Source organism: Salmo salar, chromosome 14, assembly GCF_965601325.2.
Source record: "Salmo salar chromosome 14, fSalSal1, whole genome shotgun sequence".
NCBI lineage: Eukaryota > Metazoa > Chordata > Actinopteri > Salmoniformes > Salmonidae > Salmo > Salmo salar.
Window position 1 is genome coordinate 13,565,803 of NC_138304.1, and position 23,818 is coordinate 13,589,620.

At 41.5% G+C, this 23,818-nt stretch overlaps 1 protein-coding gene across 1 annotated transcript; it reads right to left on the minus strand.

Moving 5' to 3' along the window:
* Positions 1 to 1,807: 1,807 nt before the first annotated feature.
* Positions 1,808 to 21,906, minus strand: nsun4 (NOP2/Sun RNA methyltransferase 4). The gene is made up of 6 exons (NM_001141126.1): positions 21,786 to 21,906; positions 7,766 to 8,151; positions 7,446 to 7,600; positions 7,141 to 7,301; positions 2,437 to 2,561; positions 1,808 to 2,222 (listed from the first exon to the last, which is right to left on the minus strand). Exons 1-6 carry the CDS (start codon positions 21,876 to 21,878, stop codon positions 1,946 to 1,948), a joined length of 1,197 nt encoding a protein of 398 aa, NP_001134598.1. The 5' UTR covers positions 21,879 to 21,906; the 3' UTR covers positions 1,808 to 1,945.
* Positions 21,907 to 23,818: the final 1,912 nt, after the last annotated feature.

Here is a 23,818-nt window from a genome sequence, read left to right on the forward strand (position 1 = left end):
ACTGTCTTCTGTGGACACAAAACTCCAACACTCATTCACTTATCTTGGTTTTACTCTAAATCTTCCCCTCGGTCTCTCTTACTCACTCCCCCTCTCTCATAAACAGAAACACACACAACCTCATGATATAGACCAGTGTTTCCCAACCCTGGTCCTCCAGTACCCCCAACAGTACACATTTACATTGTGGCCCTGGCCAAACACACCTCATTCAGCTCATTGAGGGCTTGATGATTAGTTGACAAGTTGAATCATGTGTGCTTGTCCAGGGCTACGATAAAAATGTGTACTGTTAGGGGGTACTGGAGTACCAGCGTTGGGAACCACTGATGTAGTCTACCTCTCCCGACACATAGGCCTACAGCAAAGGAACACCATTGGCTAATTCAATAATGAACGGCCCAGTAGAAAGAGAAGGGGGAGAAGAGAGGAGTAACTCATCCCTAATAGTCTTTCATCCCCTGAGTGTTAAAACATGTAAATTTATGTAAAAACCCATAGGAAACACATATTTACAATACGTTTAGGTAATCACAAGATGCGGGAGCGGCGTCCTGGGCCGCCGACGAAAGCAGTCAATACAGAAATAGTTTTTATGTCTCATTAATTCCCTTCGCATTCGCCGATACATCCTCTGTTACCGCGGTAATACAGTAATCACTCACAATCGGCCAGTGAAATTATCTGCACTCATCTGTGGAATAAAAAGGCGAAGGGGAAAAGGAGGTGAGAGATCCCATTTTGGCATCGCTCTTGCGTCCTTAATGTTCATCTGGCAGCCGCCGAGCAAACAGCCTCTCCTCTCCCTCGGTGGCGCCGCTCGCGAGCCGCTTAATGGCAGCAGGAAGTCGATGACACTCGGCGGCGCTCGCTCGTTAGCCGTGCGCACACCTCTTTCATGCTACATTGCACGGCCAACGCAACAACAGAGAAGGTCATCGGCGGTGTGATGTGAGGAGGTACAATACCTTTGCATTCACGTTAGATAATAAGAAAGACATTGCAGGCTGCATTTAAGGGACATCAAATAGGAAATTGAGAGAATTCAACCGTTGTAACTGGCCTAGAGATTCTCAGAGCCAATGATTATTTGAGTGTTCGTTACGAAAATGTTTAGAATCTGAATGAAAATGTTCATGATGGTATTAAATGTAATTTTTTTTAAAAGTTTAAACAATATGATAAAATGGTAAAGGTCACTATGGGACCACATCGAACAGACTTGAATTGGTTTATTGTTCTACCTCAGTGATTGGGCATAATGACCTAGAACAGGGCTCTCCAACCCTGTTCCTGTAGCGATACCGTCCTGTAGGTGTTCGGTCAAACCCTTACCTAGCACACCCGATTGTAATAATCAGCTGGTTGATAAAATGTATCAGGTTAGTTAAAACTGGGGTTGGAGAGAAAACCTACAGGATGGTAGCTCTCTGGGAACAGGGTTCGGAGCCCTGTGCTTCCGCAAAGGCATTGCTTGCTCTTTGAGGTTTAAGGCTGTGTTTCTTGTATAGCACTTTGTGACAACTGCTGATGTAAAAATGGCTTTATAAAATCTATTTGATTGCTCTAGAACCAAATAAGCTTTCTGCTTTTCACCCATTCTATAACAGTTGGACAGAGCAATATTTTGAGTGAAGGTTGAGTTTATCCTCATGGGTCCAGTAACTTCGACCCCTCTGTTTTCGATACAAAGAGAGCACCGACTTGTATAACTGTCTAATACTGACAACTAGAGGCCAAAAGCAGCACTGCATAAAAATGTTGAAGTCCACTGAAAATTGAATGTTGAAACAGTTATACATTTTTTAGTCCATTAATCAATGTATTTATTTGCGGTGCTTCACATTAATACATAAATACTAAGTCAGACGTTATGACCAATTAAATCAGGTTGCCCCTGAAGGGATAAATAAAGTTGTATTGAAGGGAATTAAATTCATCAGTTCTAGTTTAACCTCTGCAGCTTGCACATGTAGATGGGCCCAAAGTTAGCGGTGAGGTGAGGAAGGACCAGCTGTCCCAAGTGGGGGTCGGGGGCGAAGTGGAAGGTGTCCTTAAAGAGGCGTGTGATGGGTCGAAGGTCGACTACTTGCAGGCTGATGCCGTGTTCCTCCCGGGCCAGGTGCATGGCCCGCTCCACCACATACTCGTTCTGCAGCTGGGACAGGGAGCAGGTGGAGTAGAGCACCTGTCCACCTGGACGAACCGCCTCAATACCAGCACTGGTGGAAGAGGAACAGGGAGAGATATTAACTGAAATTATTATCAGATATCATATGATCAAAATAGGACCGCCAAGATACAAAACTACCATACATAGATGCAATGAATAGATACAATCAAAGATGCACAATAAACTAACTTCGGGAAAAAAAAGATTTATTTTATGTGATTTTATTGCTTTAACAGTAACATGATAAGTTACTGAACACTTACAGGAGGAGTTCTGTCTGCAGCTGGGGCAGCCTCTGTCTCTCCTTTGTCCTGGCCCTCTTGAAAATGTTGTTTTCATCCTCCATGGCAGAGTGTCTGTCTGTGGTGCAGGGAACATCAACAAGGACCTGGAGAGAAAACGGACATCAGTCTAACAAACCTTAGAACCCTGTAGAATTGGGATAAGCTAATAGCAGTAGGGCAATTCCATGGTAACGGAGACTCCGATTTTTCCTTAAACTCTTAAATGTCAGCTCCGAATTAAAATTCAACGTTCTCTGCAGAAAGAATGGGGTGTCAGCTATGACATGACACCTTGACTGGAACTACAGTAAGTGAAGTGGATCAACAACCAGTAACAGAATTGCGGTAACAGAATTTCATCATATGTCCCTGATCTGGTCTTCGGTGTCCCTGATCTGGTCTTCTGGTCTTCGGTGTGGCTCAGTTGGTAGAGCATGGTGTTTGCAACGCCAGCATGGTGTGTGCAACGCCAGAGTTGTGGGTTTGATTCCCACGGGGGGCCAGTACAACAAAAAAAAATGCATGAAATGTATGCATTCACTACTGTAAGTCGCTCTGGATAAGAGCGTCTGCTAAATGACTAAAATGTAAAAAAAATCTGTACTACACAGAAATACATAATTATGAATGTCATTCTCTTCATGGTGATGTATGCTAAATAGGTACACAAAAAGGCAGAAATATGCAATATCCTCCTTTGCATATATGGGTAATATTCAACACACTGGCTATTATTTTAATGAGGTCCACCGCAAACAAGACCACATTTGTTGGTCTGGACAAAATCTGAACCAATCATAGACGTCAATGTTTCACAAGTTTGGACATCAAAAGTACAGCACAGTAAAGTAGAGTTCAGTACATTATAGTGTACTCAACTCTAGTGTGCTCTACTGTGTACTTTACTGAACTCTACTGTACAGTACAGATGCGTACTGCATACCTGGGTTCAAATACTATTTCAAATATCTCGCATACATTCAAAGTATTGAGATATCTTGTATTCAGAAATCACAAATTTGAAGGGGTGTCCACATACTTGTGTACATATACACAGTACAAATCAAGTTTGGACACACCTCCTCATTCAATGTTTTTTATTTTGACTATTTTCTACATTGTAGAATAATAGTCAAAGACATCAAAACTATGAAATAACACATCTGGAATCATGTGGTATCCAAAAAAGTGTTAAATCTAAATATATTTTAGATTCTTCAAAGTAGCCACCCTTTGCCTTGATGACAGATTTGCACACTCTTGGCATTCTCTCAACCAGCTTAATGAGAAATGCTTGTCCAACAGTTTAAGGAGTTCCCACAAATGCTGAGCACTTGTTGACTGCTATTCCTTCACTCTGCGGTCCAACTCATCCCAAACCATGTAAATTGGGCTGAGGTCGGGTGACAGAGGCCATCTGATGCAGCACTCCATCACTCTCCTTGGTCAATTATCCCTTACACAGTCTGGAGGTGTGTTGGGTCATTGTCCTGTTGAAAAACAAATGATAGTCCCACTAATTACAAACCAGATGGGATGACGTATCACTGCAGAATGCTGTGGAAGCCATGCTGGTTAAGTGTGCCTTGAATTCTAAATAAATCACTGACATTGTCACCAGCAAAGCACCCCCACACCATCACACCTTCTTCTCGGTGGGAACCACACATGCGGAGATAATCCGTTCACCTACTCTGCGTCACAAAGACACGGCAGCTGGAACCAAAAATCTCAAATTTGGACTCATCAGACCAAAAGGACAGATTTCCACCGGCCCATTGCTCGTGTTTCTTGGCCCAAGCAAGTCTCTTCTTCTTATTGGTGTCCTTTAGTAGTGGTTTCTTTGCAGCAATTCGACCACGAAGGCCTGATTCATGCAGTCTCGTCTGAACAGTTGATGTTGAGATGTGTCTGTTACTTGAACTCTGTGAAGCATTTATATGGGCTGCAATCTGTTGTGCAATTAACTAATGAACTTATCCTCTGCAGCAGAGGTAACTCTTGGTCTTCCTGTCAATGGATCCACATTTTTGGGGTTGTAATTTATATGGAGCATTCTACCTCTCGCATTCATGGAGCTAAAGAAGACACTTTGAACCAAAGCCTCTTGCCGCTGAAACACTTTCTGATGTGTTGCTTTGATTCATAATTATTATTTTTTTGAACCAGGTATGTTTGTTTATTTAACTTGATCCCTTGGTTCTCGGGTGGCGTAGGATTGGGATGGGATGGGAGGGGGGTGCATGCATCATATCTGCTAGACCGTCTTACGGATGGCCTGTGTCTGGAGCAGGGCCAGGGTCTTGCCCCACTGGGGCAGCACAGACGTCCAACACAGAGTGTCCTTCCTGGACATCCAGGGTCATGCTTGCAGACAATTATTATACTAAATAAACATTTGATAAAAAAAAAAGAAAAAAAGATTGGGTCCACCCAATCTGAACCAATCTGAACCAACCATGGACGTCTATGTTTGAATCAAATTAAATAAAAAACACGTCTATGGACGTTGCAATCAAGGCCAGGGCGGACTGACCAAACTTCAACTACTTTTCAACGTCCAGTGCGCAGTGGGTGAAAATGCTGGTTACAGTAAATGGAAAGAGAGTGGGCTCATGCGTATGTGTGAGAGAGATTGTCCAGGCTATTTTCACACTGGCTTTGACCACCATATGAGAGAAAGAAAAGTTATGAGCTGAACATAACAGTATGCCAGTGGAAGGGAGGACTGTAGCAGGTTATCCAAGTGGTTTGCGACTACTTTCATTTCCCATTGTAGTCAATTCAATTGCAGTAATTCCATTAGTGATTTTTCAGAAAGTCTTTTAACAATGTGGTAACAGAATTGAGTTTTAATCACTTAATAAATCAAACCAAATTGATATCAGTAAAAACATGAACTAATTGGTAGGTCTACCTTTATGTGTTACTTCTGTGAACTTTCAATATCACTAGGGAAAGAAATTAGAAAATATCTTAAAGAATTTCATGGCACAGGGTAATGTTTCTTCAACTTACAAGGCAAATCATTTCTCCGAAACTACACTGAACAAAAATCTGTTAGTCACATAAAAAAATAAAAAAGTCAGTATCTGGTGTGACCACCATTTGCCTCATGCAGCGGGACATATCTCCTTCGCAAAAAGTTGATCAGGCTGTTGATTGTGGGCTGTGGAATGTTGTCCCACATCCCTTCAATGGCTGTGTGAAGTTACTGGATATTGGCGTGAACTGGAACACGCTGTCGTACACGTTGACCCAGAGCATCCCAAACATGCTCAATGGGTGACATGTCTGGCGAGTATGCAGGCCATGGAAGAACTGGGTCATTTTCAACTTCCAGGAATTGTGTACAGATCCTTGCGACATGGGGCCGTGCATTGTCATGCTGAAACATGAGGCGATGGCGGTGGATGAACGGCACGATAATGGGCCTCAGGATCTCGTCCACGGTATCTCTGTGCATTCAAATTGCCATAGATAAAATGCAATTGTATTTTCTTTGTCAGTAGCTTATGCCTGCCCATAGCATAAACCCATTGTGTTCACAACCTTGACATTAGCAAATCGCTCGCCCACACAACACCATACAAGCTGTCTGCCATCTGCCTGTCCAGTTGAAACCGGGATTCATCCATGAAGAGCACACTTCTCCAGCGTGCCAGTGGCCATCGAAGGTGAGCATTTGCACACTGATGTCGGCTACGACGCCGAACTGCAGTCAGGTCAAGACCATGGTGAGGACAACAAGCACCCAAATGAGCTTCCCTGAGACGGTATGACAGTTTCTGCAGAAATTCTTGGGTTGTGAAAACCCACAGTTTCATCAGCTGTCCGGGTGGCTGGCTTCAGACGATCCCGCTGGTGAAGAAGCCAGATGTGGAGGTCCTGGGCTGCTGTGGTGACACGTGGTCTGCGGTTGTGAGGCCGGTTGGACATACTGCAAAATTCTCTAAAACTACGGAGGAGGATTATGGTAGATAAATTAACAAAATTCTCTGGCAACAGCTCTGGTGGACATTCCTTCAGTCAGCATGCCAATTGCACTCTCCCTCAAAACTTGAGATGCACCTGTGCAATGATCACACCGTTTCATCAGCTTCTTGATATGCCACACCTGTCAGGTGGATGGATTATCTTGGCAAAGGAGAAATGCTCACTAACAGGGATGTAAACAAATTTGCGAAAAAAAGATGTAGAGAAATAAGCTTTTTGTGCATAGGTAAAAATTTCCAGGATCTTTCATTTCAGCTCATTAAACATGGAACCAACACTTTACATGTTGCGTTTATATTTTTGTTCAGTGTAAATATAAGTGTTGATATTAGTTGGCAGGGGTCTTTACTCCAACATTACGGTGTTTTAATGTATTTCTAATACCTTTTAAGAACTTTTCTGGTAGATGTTTTCTAAGACCTCATTTCCATCTATTTGCCCAGAAATCAAAGCCTTAGATTATTCCTAATATTTAGGATAGAAAATAGTTTAAAATGTATATATATATGACTTAATTTCACAAATATATACATCATAGTTCATGGGTCCTTTTACATGGAAAGGCCAAATAATGTATTACATTTCTTAATCTTTCATAAAACCAACAAATGTTGGTCAAATAATCTCAGTACTTACATTCTGAATTTTTTATAAAACCAAGTAATGTGAAATAATCTCAGTACTTACTCTGTCAAATGTGTCTCTTTCGATTTCTCCCCATTTCCTGCCGTCAAAGGAAGTAATGCGCATTCTTTCTTCTGTCAACAGCTCTTTCGGAACGTAGCTGTTGAGGACCCGCTGGAGGCGGTAGGTACGAGACACTGAGATGTCATTGACACACAGAAATCCTGAAAAACACATGTCATTACAAATAAATACCAGATCAATGCAAACTTAAAGAGAACTGTAAAAAAAAATAAAAGCTTTACCAGTCTGTGAATTAGATAGAACTTCAACAATGTGTATGCATCATATCTGCTAGACTGTCTTACGGATGGCCTGTGTCTGGAGCAGTGCCAGGGTCTTGCCCCCTGGGGCGGCACAGACGTCCAGCACAGAATGTCCTTCCTGGACATCCAGGGCCAGGGCAGGCAAAACGGATGCCGCATCCATGAGGTAGTACCCAAGCATCCCATACAAGTCGGGTCTAGGAGGAGAATGGGAATTTAAAAATCATACAACTTGGCATCTAATAATATTACATTATAGGAGACATGTAGCTACAGTAAATTGTGCTGATGAAACAGACTGAAGCCCAGATTTCATCCTTTTCCTCTCGCGTGTCTGTAAAAAGAAGCGGCGCAAATCTCACCTAGAAGGCTTGAATCTGGAGATGTCTCCCCCGGGGAAAACAAAGCACTTGATATTGGTGCGGAGGCGAGGAGGAGCCACATGTTGACTGACACCAACAGACTCGAGGGTTGAAGGGTTGTCGTGGAGAGGAAATCCAGGCGCCTGCAGTCTCTCCAGAGCTCCTACACCAACTGGTTGGCAGACAAAGTCCCTACATCCCTGGGACTGCAGGTCTGCGATGACCCCTTCTGTGGTGGCGAAATTGTTTACCAGGGCCCCGTACTTCTGCTCACAAAGCATGCTGACGCGGACAGAGGGCCACTGCTCTCCCAGCTGTAAGCTGTAGGTGGCATCAAAGTTCTGTAGGGCCAGGTTTGTGGCAGGGTACTTGGGCTGAGAGCCAGCCTGTTGAAAGAGGATTTGGAAGAATTTAGAAAAATCGGGCTTGCTTTGTGCCATTGACTACCAACCGGTGCACATTTTTATTCAATGGTGGTTGGCAACCAAAAAGGTTAAGTGCATCCTTCCTTTATCCATTCCTTGAAGTAATCATTGATTAGACATGATTGGACACATGATCACTAGGGCTCCTCCACCACATGGCTTTCACCGTCCACTCATTCCTAATTAGTGATAAGCCTACGAGGGAGGAAGCAAGGAGGGCCAAGCACTTCAGCACATTATTAGCTGGAAGCCATCTCATCATCAAGGATCTTAGCGAAGAGATCCTCCGGCTGTTAGCTCGTCTGCGAGAATAGGAAAACCTGCTTTCTCAGTTTTAAATGCCTCCTATAGGAAAGCTGAGTCGGGCAGTGTTGATCTGTCCCAATCAAACGGACAGACGTGAAGCTCAACTCTGCGGCCCATGGGAGACTGGACATTCGCAAGGCGTAGGAGATCATGAAGGCAGTCTGGGCACCCATCTATTCGAGAAGATCCAATCCAGCTATCAAACAGCTTTGCCCTGCCTGAGACAGACCTACCAGCCCCAGGAGTCATCATGGATCCTGGGTGTATACCAATAGCCAGCGGCAGGATCCAGGTTCTGGCCAAATACTCCAATATTGACACTGGTCACTTACGTAGGTTTTAACAACCTTCATTTTAGGCGATCTGAGGTAGGACCAACATTTTTTTTAAAGACCCTCGCTAGCACAGGGAAGAGAATAATTTTCTCTGGCCCCCTCCCGTGCTACCAGAAGGGTTCAGAACGTTTCAGCCGGCTCTTTGTCCTAAACAAGTAACCAAAGAAACTTTGCAACGACAGGAGTCGTTGCAAATAGCAACAAGCTATTTTTTTTAAAAAGAGATGGGATTCACCCTAGCCGCAAGGGTTCCAGGACTATTTCCAGCAACATCGCAAACTATTTTAGACTGACTGGTAATTCTCCAGTTCTCCCTGTCAGAATAAGCAACAGAGGACTTGGAAACCACATCAACTCCTATAGAAATGGCACTATGGTTATTGTGAGTAACCTTATGTCCCTTTAACTCCGCCTTTAATTCTGATAGATTGGGCTCCTGAGTGGCGCAGTGGTCTAAGACACTGCATCTCAGTGCAAGAGGTGTCACTGCAGTACCTGGTTTGAATCCAGGCTGCATCACATCTGGCTGTGATTGGGAGTCCCATAGGGTGGCGCATAATTGGCCCAGGGTAGGCTGTAAAATTGTCTAGTTTTAGTAGATTCTCTTTCTTGTGAATGACTTCATTACTGAGTGCAAAGTTAATTGCACGTTTCTCATTGAAATGTGGTTGTCTTCAGACTGTGGTGCTGCTCTTATTGAAGCCTCCCCCTGGACTCCAGCTTTTCATAGGGCTCCTAAGTGGCGCAGCGGTCTAAGGCACTGCCTCTCAGTGCTAGAGGTGTCACTACAGACACCCTGGTTCGAATCCAGACTGTATCACAACTGGCCATGATTGGGAGTCCCATAGCGCGGCGCACAATTGGCCCAGCGTAGGCCGTCATTGTAAATAAGAATTTTTCTGAACTGACTTGCCTTGTTAAACCAAAAAAATCATACTCTATCAGAAAATGCTCTCAGCTCTAAGGACATTTAATTTGGCGACTTTGGGTCTTTTGAGCATCATGCTATACTGTTTAAATGTCAGCCACCAGCGGTGGACAAAACCCAGTATAGGCCACCAAAGCACTGCCGCACTTTTTTTTTACTGATCTATCTGAACTATTGTCTAATGTCCTTGAGAACTATGATAAAATCATTGTTGGGTGATTTTAATATTCATGTTGACAAAGTGACTGACTCCAAGGCCATTGAATTTCTGAATCTTTTGAGCTCTATAGACTTTATTCAACATGTTACTGGGTCCATCCATAACCGCAGCCATACTCTGCACCTGATTATTACCAAGGGGCTTTCTAATGACATATCCTCTATTGTTGATGTTGCTTTATCTGATCACCACTGAACATTTTTTACTACCTTGATGCCCATAGCACAGGGTAATCATGAACGCATTAAGAAACGCTACCTTACCTCTGAAGTTGCTACAGATTTGATTGAGTTTATGAACAATACTCCAAAACCTAGTATGCTTTCCTTGTGATGATTTAGTTAATAACTTGAATAGCAAATTAAAGACAACCATTGATTCCATAGCTCCAGTAAAGTTGAAAAAGGCCACATAAGAAAAAAGGGACCAACATTTCACATGTTGCGTTTTGTATTTTTGTTCGGAGTGTATGTATGTATGTATGTATGTATGTATGTGCAGTATTACCCCTTGGCAGCGCTATCAGAAAGCACAGCACTGATTTTCACTGCTACACAGACAACTTTACCTTTGTGTCACCAGAGGATTTTAGCTCCACGGATAAATTATTAGACTGTATTAGTGATTTAAAATACTTGGATGGTTCAACTTCCTCAAGCTAAATTAAGACAAGACCGAGGTACGCATTGTTAGAACTAGTGACGCACCGATATGACATTTTAGGCCGATACTCAATATTTTCCTTGCCAAAAAAAAGAGAACGATACCGATAACCGATATTTACAATTTTAGCGGCCTTAAGCATTCTAGTACAGTTAAATATTTAACACGCACACACGCAGCGGTTTAAGGCACTGCATCTCAGTGCAAGAGGCGTCACTACAGTCCCTGGTTCGAATCCAGGCTGTATCACATCCGGCAGTGATTGGGAGTCCCATAGTGCAGCGCACAATTGGCCCAGCGCTGTCCGGGCCGTCATTGTAAATAAGAATTTGTTCTTAACTGACTTGTCTAGTTAAATAAAGGTTACACACACACACCAAAAAGTTATTTTGTTGGCATTTACATATGTCCCCATTACCAGTAAAACATACGGTAATCAAACCTATTTCTTTCACTTACTTGCTGTGCTGTTTGGTTGTTCATTTGTTCAGTCGTTTCATTCTCAACCAGGATTTCTATGGAACGCCGTTTGTGTCTTTGCGTGTCAAAAAAGATACACGTCAAATAACACTATTTGATGTGTCAAATAACAACATCTGTTTCTGTAGCTATAGTTAGCTATGTAGTTAGCTAGCTAGGTGTCATCATCTAAAATAACCCTAATTTATAAGACAGTTCTCATTTGATTAATGTCGGACCCATCTATGTGAAGCTAGCCACAATAAGGATTAGCCTTCAAAATAAAAGTATAGCATAATTCTACTATTTGTATTCATTTGCATTACTGTCAATGACACTTATTTTGAAGGCAAAGCGCAAATTCCACTATTGTGCCTAATTCTTACTGTGGGTAGCTTCAAAACACATAACCCGGTGCAGTCGATCCTCACTAGCCAGATGAAGCTAGCTGGCTGCTTATCACTTTAGCGTCGGGCAACAGGGTTAAGATGCTGACTACCTATTTATTTTCATGAACTGAAGTTCAATTTCAATAGGTGAACAACAAGTGGCAACCTAGCTAAAACACTCACAAAGATTCCTAAATCATTGCTAAGAATAATGAAAATGACTGCAGGTTCTACTGGTCAATGTTTTCAGGCTGGTTGTATTGGTGCTAGCTACAGTGTGGGAAAAAGGTATTTGAGCCCCTGCTGATTTTGGACGTTTGCCCACTGACAAAGAAATGAACAGTCTATAATTTTAATGGTAGGTTTATTTGAACAGTGAGAGACAGAATAACAACAAAAAATCCAGAAAAACACATGTCAAAAATGTTATAAATTGATTTGCATTTTAATGAGGGAAATAAGTATTTGACCCCCTATGCAAAACATGACTTAGTACTTGGTGGCAAAACCCTTGTTGGCAATCACAGAGGTCAGACGTTTCTTGTAGTTGGCCACCAGGTTTGCACACATCTCAGGAGGGATTTTGTCCCACTCCTCTTTGCAGATCTTCTCCAAGTCATTAAGGTTTCGAGGCTGACGTTTGGCAACTCGAACCTTCAGCTCCCTCCACAGATTTTCCATGGGATTAACGTCTGGAGACTGGCTAGGCCACTCCAGGACCTTAATGTGCTTCTTCTTGAGCCACTCCTTTGTTGCCTTGGCCGTGTGTTTTGGGTCATTGTCATGCTGGAATACCCATCCATGACCAATTTTCAATGCCCTGGCTGAGGGAAGGAGGTTCTCACCCAAGATTTGACGGTACATGGCCCCGTCCATCGTCCCTTTGATGTGGTGAAGTTGTCCTGTCCCCTTAGCAGAAAAACACCCCCAAAGCATAATGTTTCCACCTCCATGTTTGACGTGGGGATGGTGTTCTTGGGGTCATAGGCAGCATTCCTCCTCCTCCAAACACGGCGAGTTGAGTTGATGGCAAAGAGCTCCATTTTGGTCTCATCTGACCACAACACTTTCATCCAGTTGTCCTCTGAATCATTCAGATGTTCATTGGCAAACTTCAGACGGGCATGTATATGTGCTTTCTTGAGCAGGGGGACCTTGCGGGCGCTGCAGGATTTCAGTCCTTCACGGCGTAGTGTGTTACCAATTGTTTTCTTGGTGACTATGGTCCCAGCTGCCTTGAGATCATTGACAAGATCCTCCCGTGTAGTTCTGGGCTGATTCCTCACCGTTCTCATGATCACAGCAAATCCTATCTTTCATGGAGCACCTGGCCGAGGGAGATTGACAGTTCTTTTGTGTTTCTTCCATTTGCGAATAATCGCACCAACTGTTGTCACCTTCTCACCAAGCTGCATGGCGATGGTCTTGTAGCCCATTCCAGCCTTTTGTAGGTCTACAATCTTGTCCCTGACATCCTTGGAGAGCTCTTTGGTCTTCGCCATGGTGGAGAGTTTGGAATCTGATTGATTGATTGCTTCTGTGGACAGGTGTCTTTTATACAGGTAACAAACTGAGATTAGGAGCACTCCCTTTAAGAGTGTGCTCCTAATCTCAGCTCGTTACCTGTATAAAAGACACCTGGGAGCCAGAAATCTTTCTGATTGAGAGGGGGTCAAATACTTATTTCCCTCATTAAAATGCAAATCAATTTATAACATTTTTGACATGCATTTTTCTGGATTTTTGTTGTTGTTATCGTCTCTCACTGTTCAAATAAACCTACCATTAAAATTATAGACTGATCATTTCTTTGTCAGTGGGCAAATGTACAAAATTTGCAGGGGATCAAATACTTTTTTCCCTCACTGTAGTTACCAAGCTAAAGCTAGCTACCCCAGAAGTTGCGGTCGAACAAATTATGCTTTATTACCAACACGGTATTGTAAACACATCGTATGTGGCCCGTGTTTGCAGACTTTTTTGTACAGCTTTGACAGTGCTTTGACATGCAAAGACCCAAACGGCGTTTCATACTATGCATGTCGTGAAGCTAATAGCAGTGACACCAATACTGTGTAACTCCAGTAGGGCAACATCAAAAAAAATTGTACACTTTGTAGTGTGTATCGGTGCACAACCAGTCGGCGAAAGCCAACATCACCCACGACAGAGAACGGTTGATTGTCAAGGGCAATGAATTCCATTACCTTGGCTTTAATGGATTTTGCCTTTGAGTTGTCTCGCTGAAATTTTGCTACTCTTTCAAATGACTGCTTGATCCACACGGCAGACGTGGGCTAGTTTAAGAATGCTGTGTTGCACGTATAGTGCAAAATTTTACGTGGCGTCATTTACCTACGTTATATAGGTGTGCACGTCAGCTTTGACATCGGTTTTGCACATCGGCCGATACCGATGTTGGCATTTTTAGCTAATATCGGCCGACTCCGATATGTTTACCGACATATAGTGTATCCCTAGTTAGAACCAAAGCACAGAGAGAATCTGGCCGCACATTTTAATTTGCGGGCAATAAAGATAAAACATCAGGTTAAAAACCTGTGTTATTTTAGATCTGAACTCAACTTTAAACCACACATTAGGAATGTAAACAAAATATATTTTTACCCCCTGAGGAACATTGCCAAGGTGCAGCAATTTCTTTCTCAGGCTGATACAGAGAGACTCATCCATGCCTTTAATATAAGCATGCTTGACTACTGTAACGCTCTCCTGTCTGGTCTACCCAATAAAGCCATTGGTCAACTGCAAAACATACAGAATGCTGCAGCACAGGTACTGACCAAGACCAGATGGAGAGCACACATTACACCGGTTTTAAGGTCTCTGTACTAGCTGCCTGTGAGTTAAGATTCTTCTATTAGTTTTTAAATTAATCCACAATCGTGTACCCAAATGGGTCAATTCGATTCCAGTCTGAATCACAACCGGCTGAGATTGGCAGTACCATAGGGCGGCGCACAATAGGCCCAGCGTCGTCTGTGTTAGGGTTTGGCCGGGGTAGGCAGACATTGTAAATAAGAATTTGTTCTTAACTTCACTAGGGTAGGGGGCAGCATTTGGAATTTTGGATGAAAAGCGTGCCCAAATTAAACTGCCTGCTACTCAGGCCCAGAAGCTAGGATATGCATATATAGATTTGGATAGAAAACACTCTAAAGTTTCCAAAACTGTTAAAATAATGTCTGTGAGTATAACAGAACTGATATGGCAGGCAAAAACCTGAGGAAAATCCATCCAGGAAGTACTATTATTTTGAAAGGCTGTTTTTTCCATTGAAAGCCTATCCACCATACAAAGACTTAGGACCCAGTTCACGATCTCTATGGCTTCTTCTACATGTGGCCAGTCTTTAGGCATTGTTTCAGGCTTTTACTCTGGAAAATGAGGGAGATACAGCACTTTCAATGACTGGACAGTGGAAATTTCCAGACATGAGTCCAGCGCGTGATCGGGAGCGCACGTTTGTTGTTTCTCCTTTTCTATTGACGAAGCTTTTGTCCGGTTGAAATATTATTGATTATTTATGACAAAAACAACCTGAGGATTGATTTTAAACATCGTTTGACATGTTTCTACGAACTTTTATTGTACTTTGACTTTTCGTCTGGATGTTGAGAGCGTGCTTTGTGATTTTGGATTACTGAACTAAACGCACCAACAAAACAGATGTTTTTGGACATAAAGAGGGACATTATCGAACAAAACAAACATTTATTGTGTAACATGGAGTCCTGGGAGTGCCACCAGGTGAAGATCAAAGTTAAGTGATTAATTTAGTCGCTATTTCTGACTTTTGTGAGTCCTCCTTGGCTGGAAAATGTCTGTATGGTGTTTTGTGGCTAGGCGCTGTCCTAACATAATCGCATTGTGTGCTTTCGCCGTAAAGCCTTTTTGAAATCTGACACAGCGGCTGGATTAACAAGACGTTTATCTTTAATCCTATGTATAACCCTTGTATCTTTCATCAATGTTTATGATGAGTATTTCTGTAATTTGATTTGGCTCTCTGCAATTTCACCAGATGTTATTTGAGACAATGCATTACTGAACATAACGCTCCAATTTAAACTGAGGTTTTTGGACATAAAGAGGGACATTATCGAACAAAACAAACATTTATTGTGTAACATGGAGTCCTGGGAGTGCCACCAGATGAAGATCAAAGGTTAGTGATTCATTTAATTGCTATTTCTGACTTTTGTGAGTCCTCTCCTTGGCTGGAAAATGTCTGTATGGTTTCTTGTGGCTAGGCGCTGTCCTAACATAATCGCATAGTGTGCTTTCGCCGTAAAGCCTTTTTGAAAATCGGACACTGTGGTTGGATTAACAAGAAGTTTCTTTAAAATGGTGTATAATACTTGTATGTTTGAGGAATTTTAATTATGGGATTTCTGTTGTTTTAATTTGGCGCCCTGCAATTTCACTGGCTGTTGTCGAGGTGGGACGCTAGCGTCCCAATGATACCAGAGAGGTTAACTGACTTTCCTAGTTAAATAAAGGTTAAATAAATAAATAAAAAGGCTAGGACCAAGAGACATAGAGAGGCAGCCTTTAGTTATGCCTGCCAGAGAACCTGAGGGGGCCACAAGTGTGGATATATTTAAAGGAGATCTTAAAACATCTTTTTAGCTTTGCTTTCCTTAGTGTTTTTTAGTCAATCCATTTTTGTTCTTTTGTTTTTAACCCACTTATGTTTGTGTAGTAAATAATAGCTTTAATTTTCATTGTTTTTCCCCCCCAGTGAAGCACATTGTGTTACATTCCATGTCTGAAATGTGCTGTAGAAATAAAGCTTGGTTTGATGAACTGGAAACTAACATTTCCAAGATACTTTTTACTGAATCAAGAACGAAGAAAGTATCGCCAAGAACAGGTTAGTTCAAATCTATGTCGGTGGTTTGTATGGGGCTTTCCTGTAACGCCCAGTAATAAATATTTGGTTATATCACATTGTAAGTAGAGGTCGACCGATTATAATTTTTCAACGCCGATACCGATTATTGGGGGGGGGGCACAAAAGCCGATACTGATTAATCGGCCGATTTTTTTGGCATTTATTTATTCATTTGTAATAATGACAATTACAACAATACTGAATGAACACTTATTTTAACTTAATATAATACATCAATAAAATCAATTTAGCCTCAAATAAATAATGAAGCATGTTCAATTTGATTTAAATAATGCAAAAACAAAGTGTTGGAGAAGAAAGTAAAAGTGCAATATGTGCCATGTAAAAAAGCTAACGTTTAAGTTCCTTGCTCAGAACATATGAAAGCTGGTGGTTCCTTTTAATATGAGTCTTCAATATTCCCAGGTAAGATGTTTTAGGTTGTAGTTATTATAGGAATTATAGGACTATTTCTCTCTATACGATTTGTATTTCATATACCTTTGACTATTGGATGTTCTTATAGGCACTTTAGTATTGCCAGTGTAACAGTATAGCTTCCGTCCCTCTCCTCGCTCCTACCTGGGCTCGAACCAGGAACACATCGACAACAGCCACCCTCGAAGCAGCGTTAACCATGTAGAGGAAGGGAAAAAAATACTCCAAGTCTCAGAGCGAGTGACGTTTTAAATGCTATTAGCGCGCACCCGGCTAACTAGCTAGCCATTTATCATCGGTTACACCAGCCTCATCTTGGGAGTTGATAGGCTTGAAGTCATAAACTGCGCAATGCATTGCGAAGGGCTGCTGGCAAAACGCACGAAAGTGCTATTTTGAATGAATGCTTACGAGGCTGCTGCTGCCTACCATTGCTCAGTCAGACTGCTCTATCAAATCATAGACTTAATTATAACATAATAACACACAGAAACACGAGCCTTAAGTCATTAATATGGTCGAATCCGGAAACTCTGATCTCGAAAACAAAACGTTATTCCTGTTACATTGCACAACCTTCAGTGTTTGTCATAATTACGTAAAATTCGGACAAATTACCCAAAGTGTTGCATATACCCTGACTGCGTGCAATGAACGCAAAATGACAATTCCACCTGGTTAATATTGCCTGCTAACCTGTATTTCATTTAGCTAAATATGCAGGTTTAAAAATATATACTTCTGTGTATTGATTTTAAGAAAGGCATTGATGTTTATGGTTAGGTACAGTCGTGCAACGATTGTGCTTTTTTCGCAAATGCGCTTTTGTTAAATCATCCCCGTTTGGCGAAGTCGGCTGTCTTTGTTAGGGAGAAATAGTCTTCACAGTTCGTAATAAGCCAGGCAGCCCAAACTGCTGCATATACCCTGAGTCTGTTGCAAGAGAAGTGACACATTTTCCCTAGTTAAATGAAATTCATGTTAGCAGGCAATATTAACTAAATATGCAGGTTTAAAAATATATACTTGTGTATTGATTTTAAGAAAGGCATTTTGATGTTTATGGTTTGAGCAACGTGTACCTAAGCGATTATATGCAACGCAGGACAGGCTAGATAAACTAGTAATATCATCAACCATGTGTAGTTAACTAGTGATTATGATTGATTGATTGTTTTTTATAAGATAAGTTTAATGCTAGCTAGCAACTTACCTTGGCTTCTTACTGCATTCGCGTAACCACGTGGAGTGTAATGTATAGCAGGTGGTTAGAGCGTTGGACTAGTTAACCGTAAGGTTGTAAGATTGAATCCCCGAGCTGACAAGGTAAAAATCTGTCTTTCTGCCCCTGAACAAGGCAGTTAACCCACCGTTCCAAGGCCGTCATTGAAAATAAGAATGTGTTCTTAACTGACTTGCCTAGTTAAATTAAGGTTAAAAAAAATAAATAATAATAATTACAAAAAATTAAAAATTAAAAAAATAATAAAACAATTAAATAAATTTAAAAAAAAAATCGGCTTCCAAAAATACCGATTTCCGATTGTTATGAAAACTTGAAATCGGCCCTAATTAATCGGCCATTCCGATTAATCGGTCGACCTCTAATTGTAAGCCAGATAATCTGTAGCTAAAGTCCTGCATGTGCGCAAGCAATCGAAGCTGAAGAGGCTTACTGGGGTCTTCAGGAATAAGCACTCCCCTACACATAGGTGCAGTCATTTGTGAGATGAAGAAATGCACCTGCTGCAGCAGACCTACATTTTGAGAAGTTTAATAATAGCTAGGTATCTTTGTCGTTTTCATCTCAATTTCACCTGAATATCTTCAGTTACTGCTTGCTGTTGCCGGTCAAGCGTTTGCTAGCCACTAACCCATTCAAACACCAACTACCACTAGCACCTATTGACGATAGTATCTTCTGGTCGGGGGAGTTTTGTTAACCTGTTGGGGATAGGGGGCAGTATTTGCACGGCCGGATAAAAACGTACCCGATTTAATCTGGTTACTACTCCTGCCCAGTAACTAGAATATGCATATAATTGTTTGATTTGGATAGAAAACACCCTAAAGTTTCTAAAACTGTTTAAATGGTGTCTGTGAGTATAACAGAACTCATTTGGCAGGCCAAAACCTGAGAAGATTCCAAACAGGAAGCGCTCTCTCTGACTATTTCTTGGCCTTCTTGATCATCTCTATCCAAAACAGGGGATCTCTGGCATAACGTGACATTTTCTAACGCTCCCATAGGCTCTCAGAAGGCGCCAGAACGTTGAATGGTGACTTTGCAGGCCATGGCTGAAAAACAGTAGCGCATTTGGATAGTGGTCGATCTGAGAACAATGAGACTGGGGCGCGTGCACGAGCCGACACCATGTTTTAATTTTTTTGTCTTTGAACGAAAACAGGGTTTCCCGGTCGGAATATTATCGCTTTTTTACGAGAAATCGCATAAAAATTGATTTTAAACAGCGTTTGACATGCTTCGAAGTACGGTAATGGAATATTTAGACATTTTTTTGTCACGAAACACGTCGGGCGCGTCCCCCTTCGGATAGTGTCTTTAACGCACGAACAAAACGCCGCTATTTGGATATAACTATGGATTATTTGGAACCAAACCAACATTTGTTATTGAAGTAGAAGTCCTGGGAGTGCATTCTGACGAAGAACAGCAAAGGTAATCCAATTTTTCTAATAGTAAATCTGAGTTTGGTGAGTACCACACTTGGTGGGTGTCAAAATAGCTAGCGATGGCCGGGCTATCTACTCAGAATATTTCAAAATGTGCTTTCACCGAAAAGCTATTTTAAAATCGGACACCGCGATTGCATAAAGGAGTTCTGTATCTATAATTCTTAAAATAATTGTTATGTTTTTTGTGAACGTTTATCGTGAGTAATTTAGTAAATTCACCGGAAGTGTTCGGTGGGAATGCTAGTCACATGCTAATGTAAAAAGCTGGCTTTTGATATAAATATGAACTTTATTGAACAAAACATGCATGTATTGTATAACAATGTCCTAGGAGTGTCATCTGATGAAGATCAAAGGTTAGTGCTGCATTTAGCTGTGGTTTGGGTTTATGTGACATTATATGCTAGCTTGAAAAATGGGTGTCTGATTATTTCTGTCTGGGTACTCTGCTGACATAATCTAATGTTTTGCTTTCGTTGTAAAGCCTTTTTGAAATCGGACAGTGTGGTTAGATTAACGAGAGTCTTGTCTTTAAAATGGTGTAAAATAGTCATATGTTTGAGAAATTGAAGTAATAGCATTTCTAAGGTATTTGAATATCGCGCCACGGGATTCCACTGGCTGTTGAGTAGGTGGGACGCAAGCGTCCCACTGGCCCAGAGAGGTTAAGAGCCCCCACGCTCACTCTGAACGTTAAAATGCATCGCTTGCGGTAGGGTTAAGAAATGTATCTTTCATATCAGCAAGGAATGATTAAAAAACAAAACAAAGGATAAATAAATTAGTACACACTTTTTATAGTGTAAGTGTTCCCACACCGTCATATCTCCATGTTACAGCGCTTGTTTGCGTATGACAGACGGAAGACATAGGTTACGGTCCAAACACTTAAAAAGACACACCCTATCCCCTCAAATTCACTTCTGATGACGTATCATGACGTCTGACTAGTATACACTTCCAGGGCAAGGGAGGAAGGAATGATTTTTAAAATTGACCACCCTTAGCTGGAAATCTGTCACTCGTTCAGGGTGAGTCTTAAGTGTTTGGACCGCAACTATAGTCGTCAGCCACTTGCCTAAATATCAGACTGTTACCATGGTTACTCCATGGCATTGAGTCTGAATGAAGTCGCTTTAAAAATAAATAAAAGTATCTACAAGCCAGAATGTTGAGTAAAATGATTTGAGGTTACTTTACAGGTTCTACATGCTGTGGGTCCTTTTGGCGGTAGGTGGAGATAAGGTATCCACAGAAAAGTGCTGTTTACCTAACATTTTGAGCACCAGTAGGTTCTGTCAGTTATATTTTCAATCTCGGCTCATTGAACAATATGTAAACTAATGTAACTGAAGTAGACAACCAAGTCACTTTCTCGCAATTAGCTGGAAGTGTTTGCCTTTTGGTCTGTGGTTCAGTTACGCCATATTGTGCAAGTGTTTGTCACGTGTAAATTGCAACAGAATTGAAAATAAATAAACAGAAGTACAAATCGATATATAACGTTCGACTAGTGTACTGAAAGTCAGGTTAATAACACTACTTGGTGGATAGTCTCAATATTCGAGCCCAGAAGGACAACCAACACAGACAACCGGTAGAGCGAGTTTAAATGAAATTAGGTCAACATTCTGGCATGTAAGGAACAGTTACACAATTTTGCACACAAATGTCTTGGTCTGTTTTTTACTTTTTCAATATCCTTTGTGTTGTAGTCACGACAGACAATTATATATAGTTAAGCGCTTTACTATGCATGTTGTCAACCAGCACATGAATAAGGTAAATAACAATTGGTTTCTGTTTCCTGTGTAACATCAATATTGTTACATATACATCATTTAACTGTGCATTACTGCCTGATTAATCAGACTAGGCAGCCACTTGGGCTAATTATCCATTTAAGCGTGCTCTGAACACATGCGTAAGTCCATAACGGTGGAGGAAGTGTAGTTCCACAACTGGAGGCTCGTTGATCTGTGCAAAACTGCAACAGTACACATCTTTTCATTTGAAATAATTTTTAGCGGACATGAAAGATATGGGGCATATCAGCAAGTTTAGCAAGCGATAATTAATGTTTCCACAAAGAGTCGGAAATGAAGTTCATACGCAGCCAACCTTGGCCTGGTCGAAGCTAAAACGCTGATAAGTGTTTTCGAGCGCTAGCTAACCGCCAACTTTAGTCAACGACTGGTTGTAGATCGTTCCAATTATTGTTAGCTAACTACGTCGTACGTACCCATTTGGCTTTCACGCGATTCCGTCGGGGTGTCAGGCACCGTAAATCTTTAATTTTTCGAAGCAATATTCTCGTATCCATGAGCGCCGCCATGTTGGTGTACGACACCCTTTCCAGTCCGGCTTTCCATCTGACAGAAAAGGTTCCTCCTAAGGGACACACTCTTCACACCACTTCGATACAAAGTGCTTTTCGTAGCAGATTTGGAATGCATTTTCGCAAACCCTAAATCAAACCTTTTTGCTAACCTCAACTGCAGTCACATAACCTGCTACGTGAATTATCCTAACCTGCTATTAAAGTAACTTCGGTATCGAAAAGGTGTTTCCCCATCAGATGGGACGATCCCATACTAATCCTATGGAGATTGTTGGAGGACTGCCATCTGGAGAAAATAGATGCATTCGTCCGGTGAACTTTATAGCTACGTTATTTCCTGCGTGTGACCTAACAGCGCCTCCAGATTCAAATCTTGTTAACAAGGTCATTTTCCTTCAACCAGTGTCGTCTAAAATCATGGTTTTCCAAAACAAAATGATAATGTATGGGGAGCCTGATGAGGTGTTGTACAATATCAATCTTCATATTGCAATGTTTATCTGCTAATGCTAGCAATGTGTCAAGTTTGAAATTAGCATTACGCAACACATTAGCAAAATAGTGAGCCAGAGAATGCCAGATGTTGATGACAAAATGTGCCACGAAGGACTGCCGTGCCACCTTCCTGTTCAAGTGAGCACAGCACAGCGTGAGTCCAAAAATGTATTAAATGCTACTGCATAAAGGATGTAATATGCCAGGGAGATGCGTATACTGTAGCTAAGAAAGTAATAGTAAATGTATGTTGTGTAGTAAGCTGTGCCTCACCCTAATAACGTGGTCCCTTTTTTCCCTCATAATTTAGCCTATTGTTCTGACTTGGTGGTGCACGTGTAGCCTATAGCTGACTATTGTAAGAGCTTTCATTGTCTGCTTATATGCCCCCTTTTCTTATCCTATGGTTCTGACTTGGTGTACAGGGAGTATACTGTAATAACGGTCCATGTTCCGAATTCAGTCCTGTATATTTCAAATGTGCTGAACAAATAGTTATATTGACTACATCCGTACTAGCTCGCTCATTAATGTCTTAATCGAAATAATGGATTGCCTCTTATCCGCTCGTTGTCCCTTTATGCCATAGTTTGTACATCTCAATTGTCAATAGAAACCACATTTGTGCAAGTCAGTCATATCAGCTATGTTTTTTTTAAAAGGCAGTAAATGAGGCTGAATGAACTGTTTCGCTGCCAGACGAGGCTCTGCTGATGACCAGGTGTAGCAGTGGGTGTTAGGACTCTGCTGTTGGGACAGCTTTATGTATGCCCTAACAGTTTGTGTGCACCGTTTGTCACCGGTATAATCCAATTAATGTGTTGTGTAGTCGCTTTGATGGCATGCATAACATTTGAGGGGAGTTTGCCCCACCAAGATTTACATGCTAAAATCACCACTGCACCTAGGTATGAAACATGGAATGAAAACTAGCTTTAGATATAGATTATTTGAAAAAATAAAGTTGCTTAACTATCGTCTGATCATCATTATCAAAAAAGAGTAGCTAATTTCTATTCAACTCATAACCTAATAAAGTTTACAATAGATACGTTTTGTCTCTGATTTCCCAATCTCATATTGACTTCCTATGTATCGAGTCAACTTTGTCACATTTTTACAGGTAAGGTGTATGTTGCACCCGACTAACATTGTCACTGAACAGGAGGAAGACATGGTAAGACTGCTGAATATATATTTCCATATGTACCTTTTTTATTAATATTTTAATATGAATTCCATTTTTTTTCAAGAACTGTTCATGTTCATTTTTAGACATAACTCTCACATGTTTGTTAAACATTGAGAAGTAGTGTTTTGGATGCTGGTTGTCTGCAGCAGTTTGTCCCTCCCAGGATCCCTGAGACACAATACGGACAAAATGTGAGGCATCGGACCACTGCGCCCACACAAGGAAGAGGCTGGAGGCTTGTGCAACC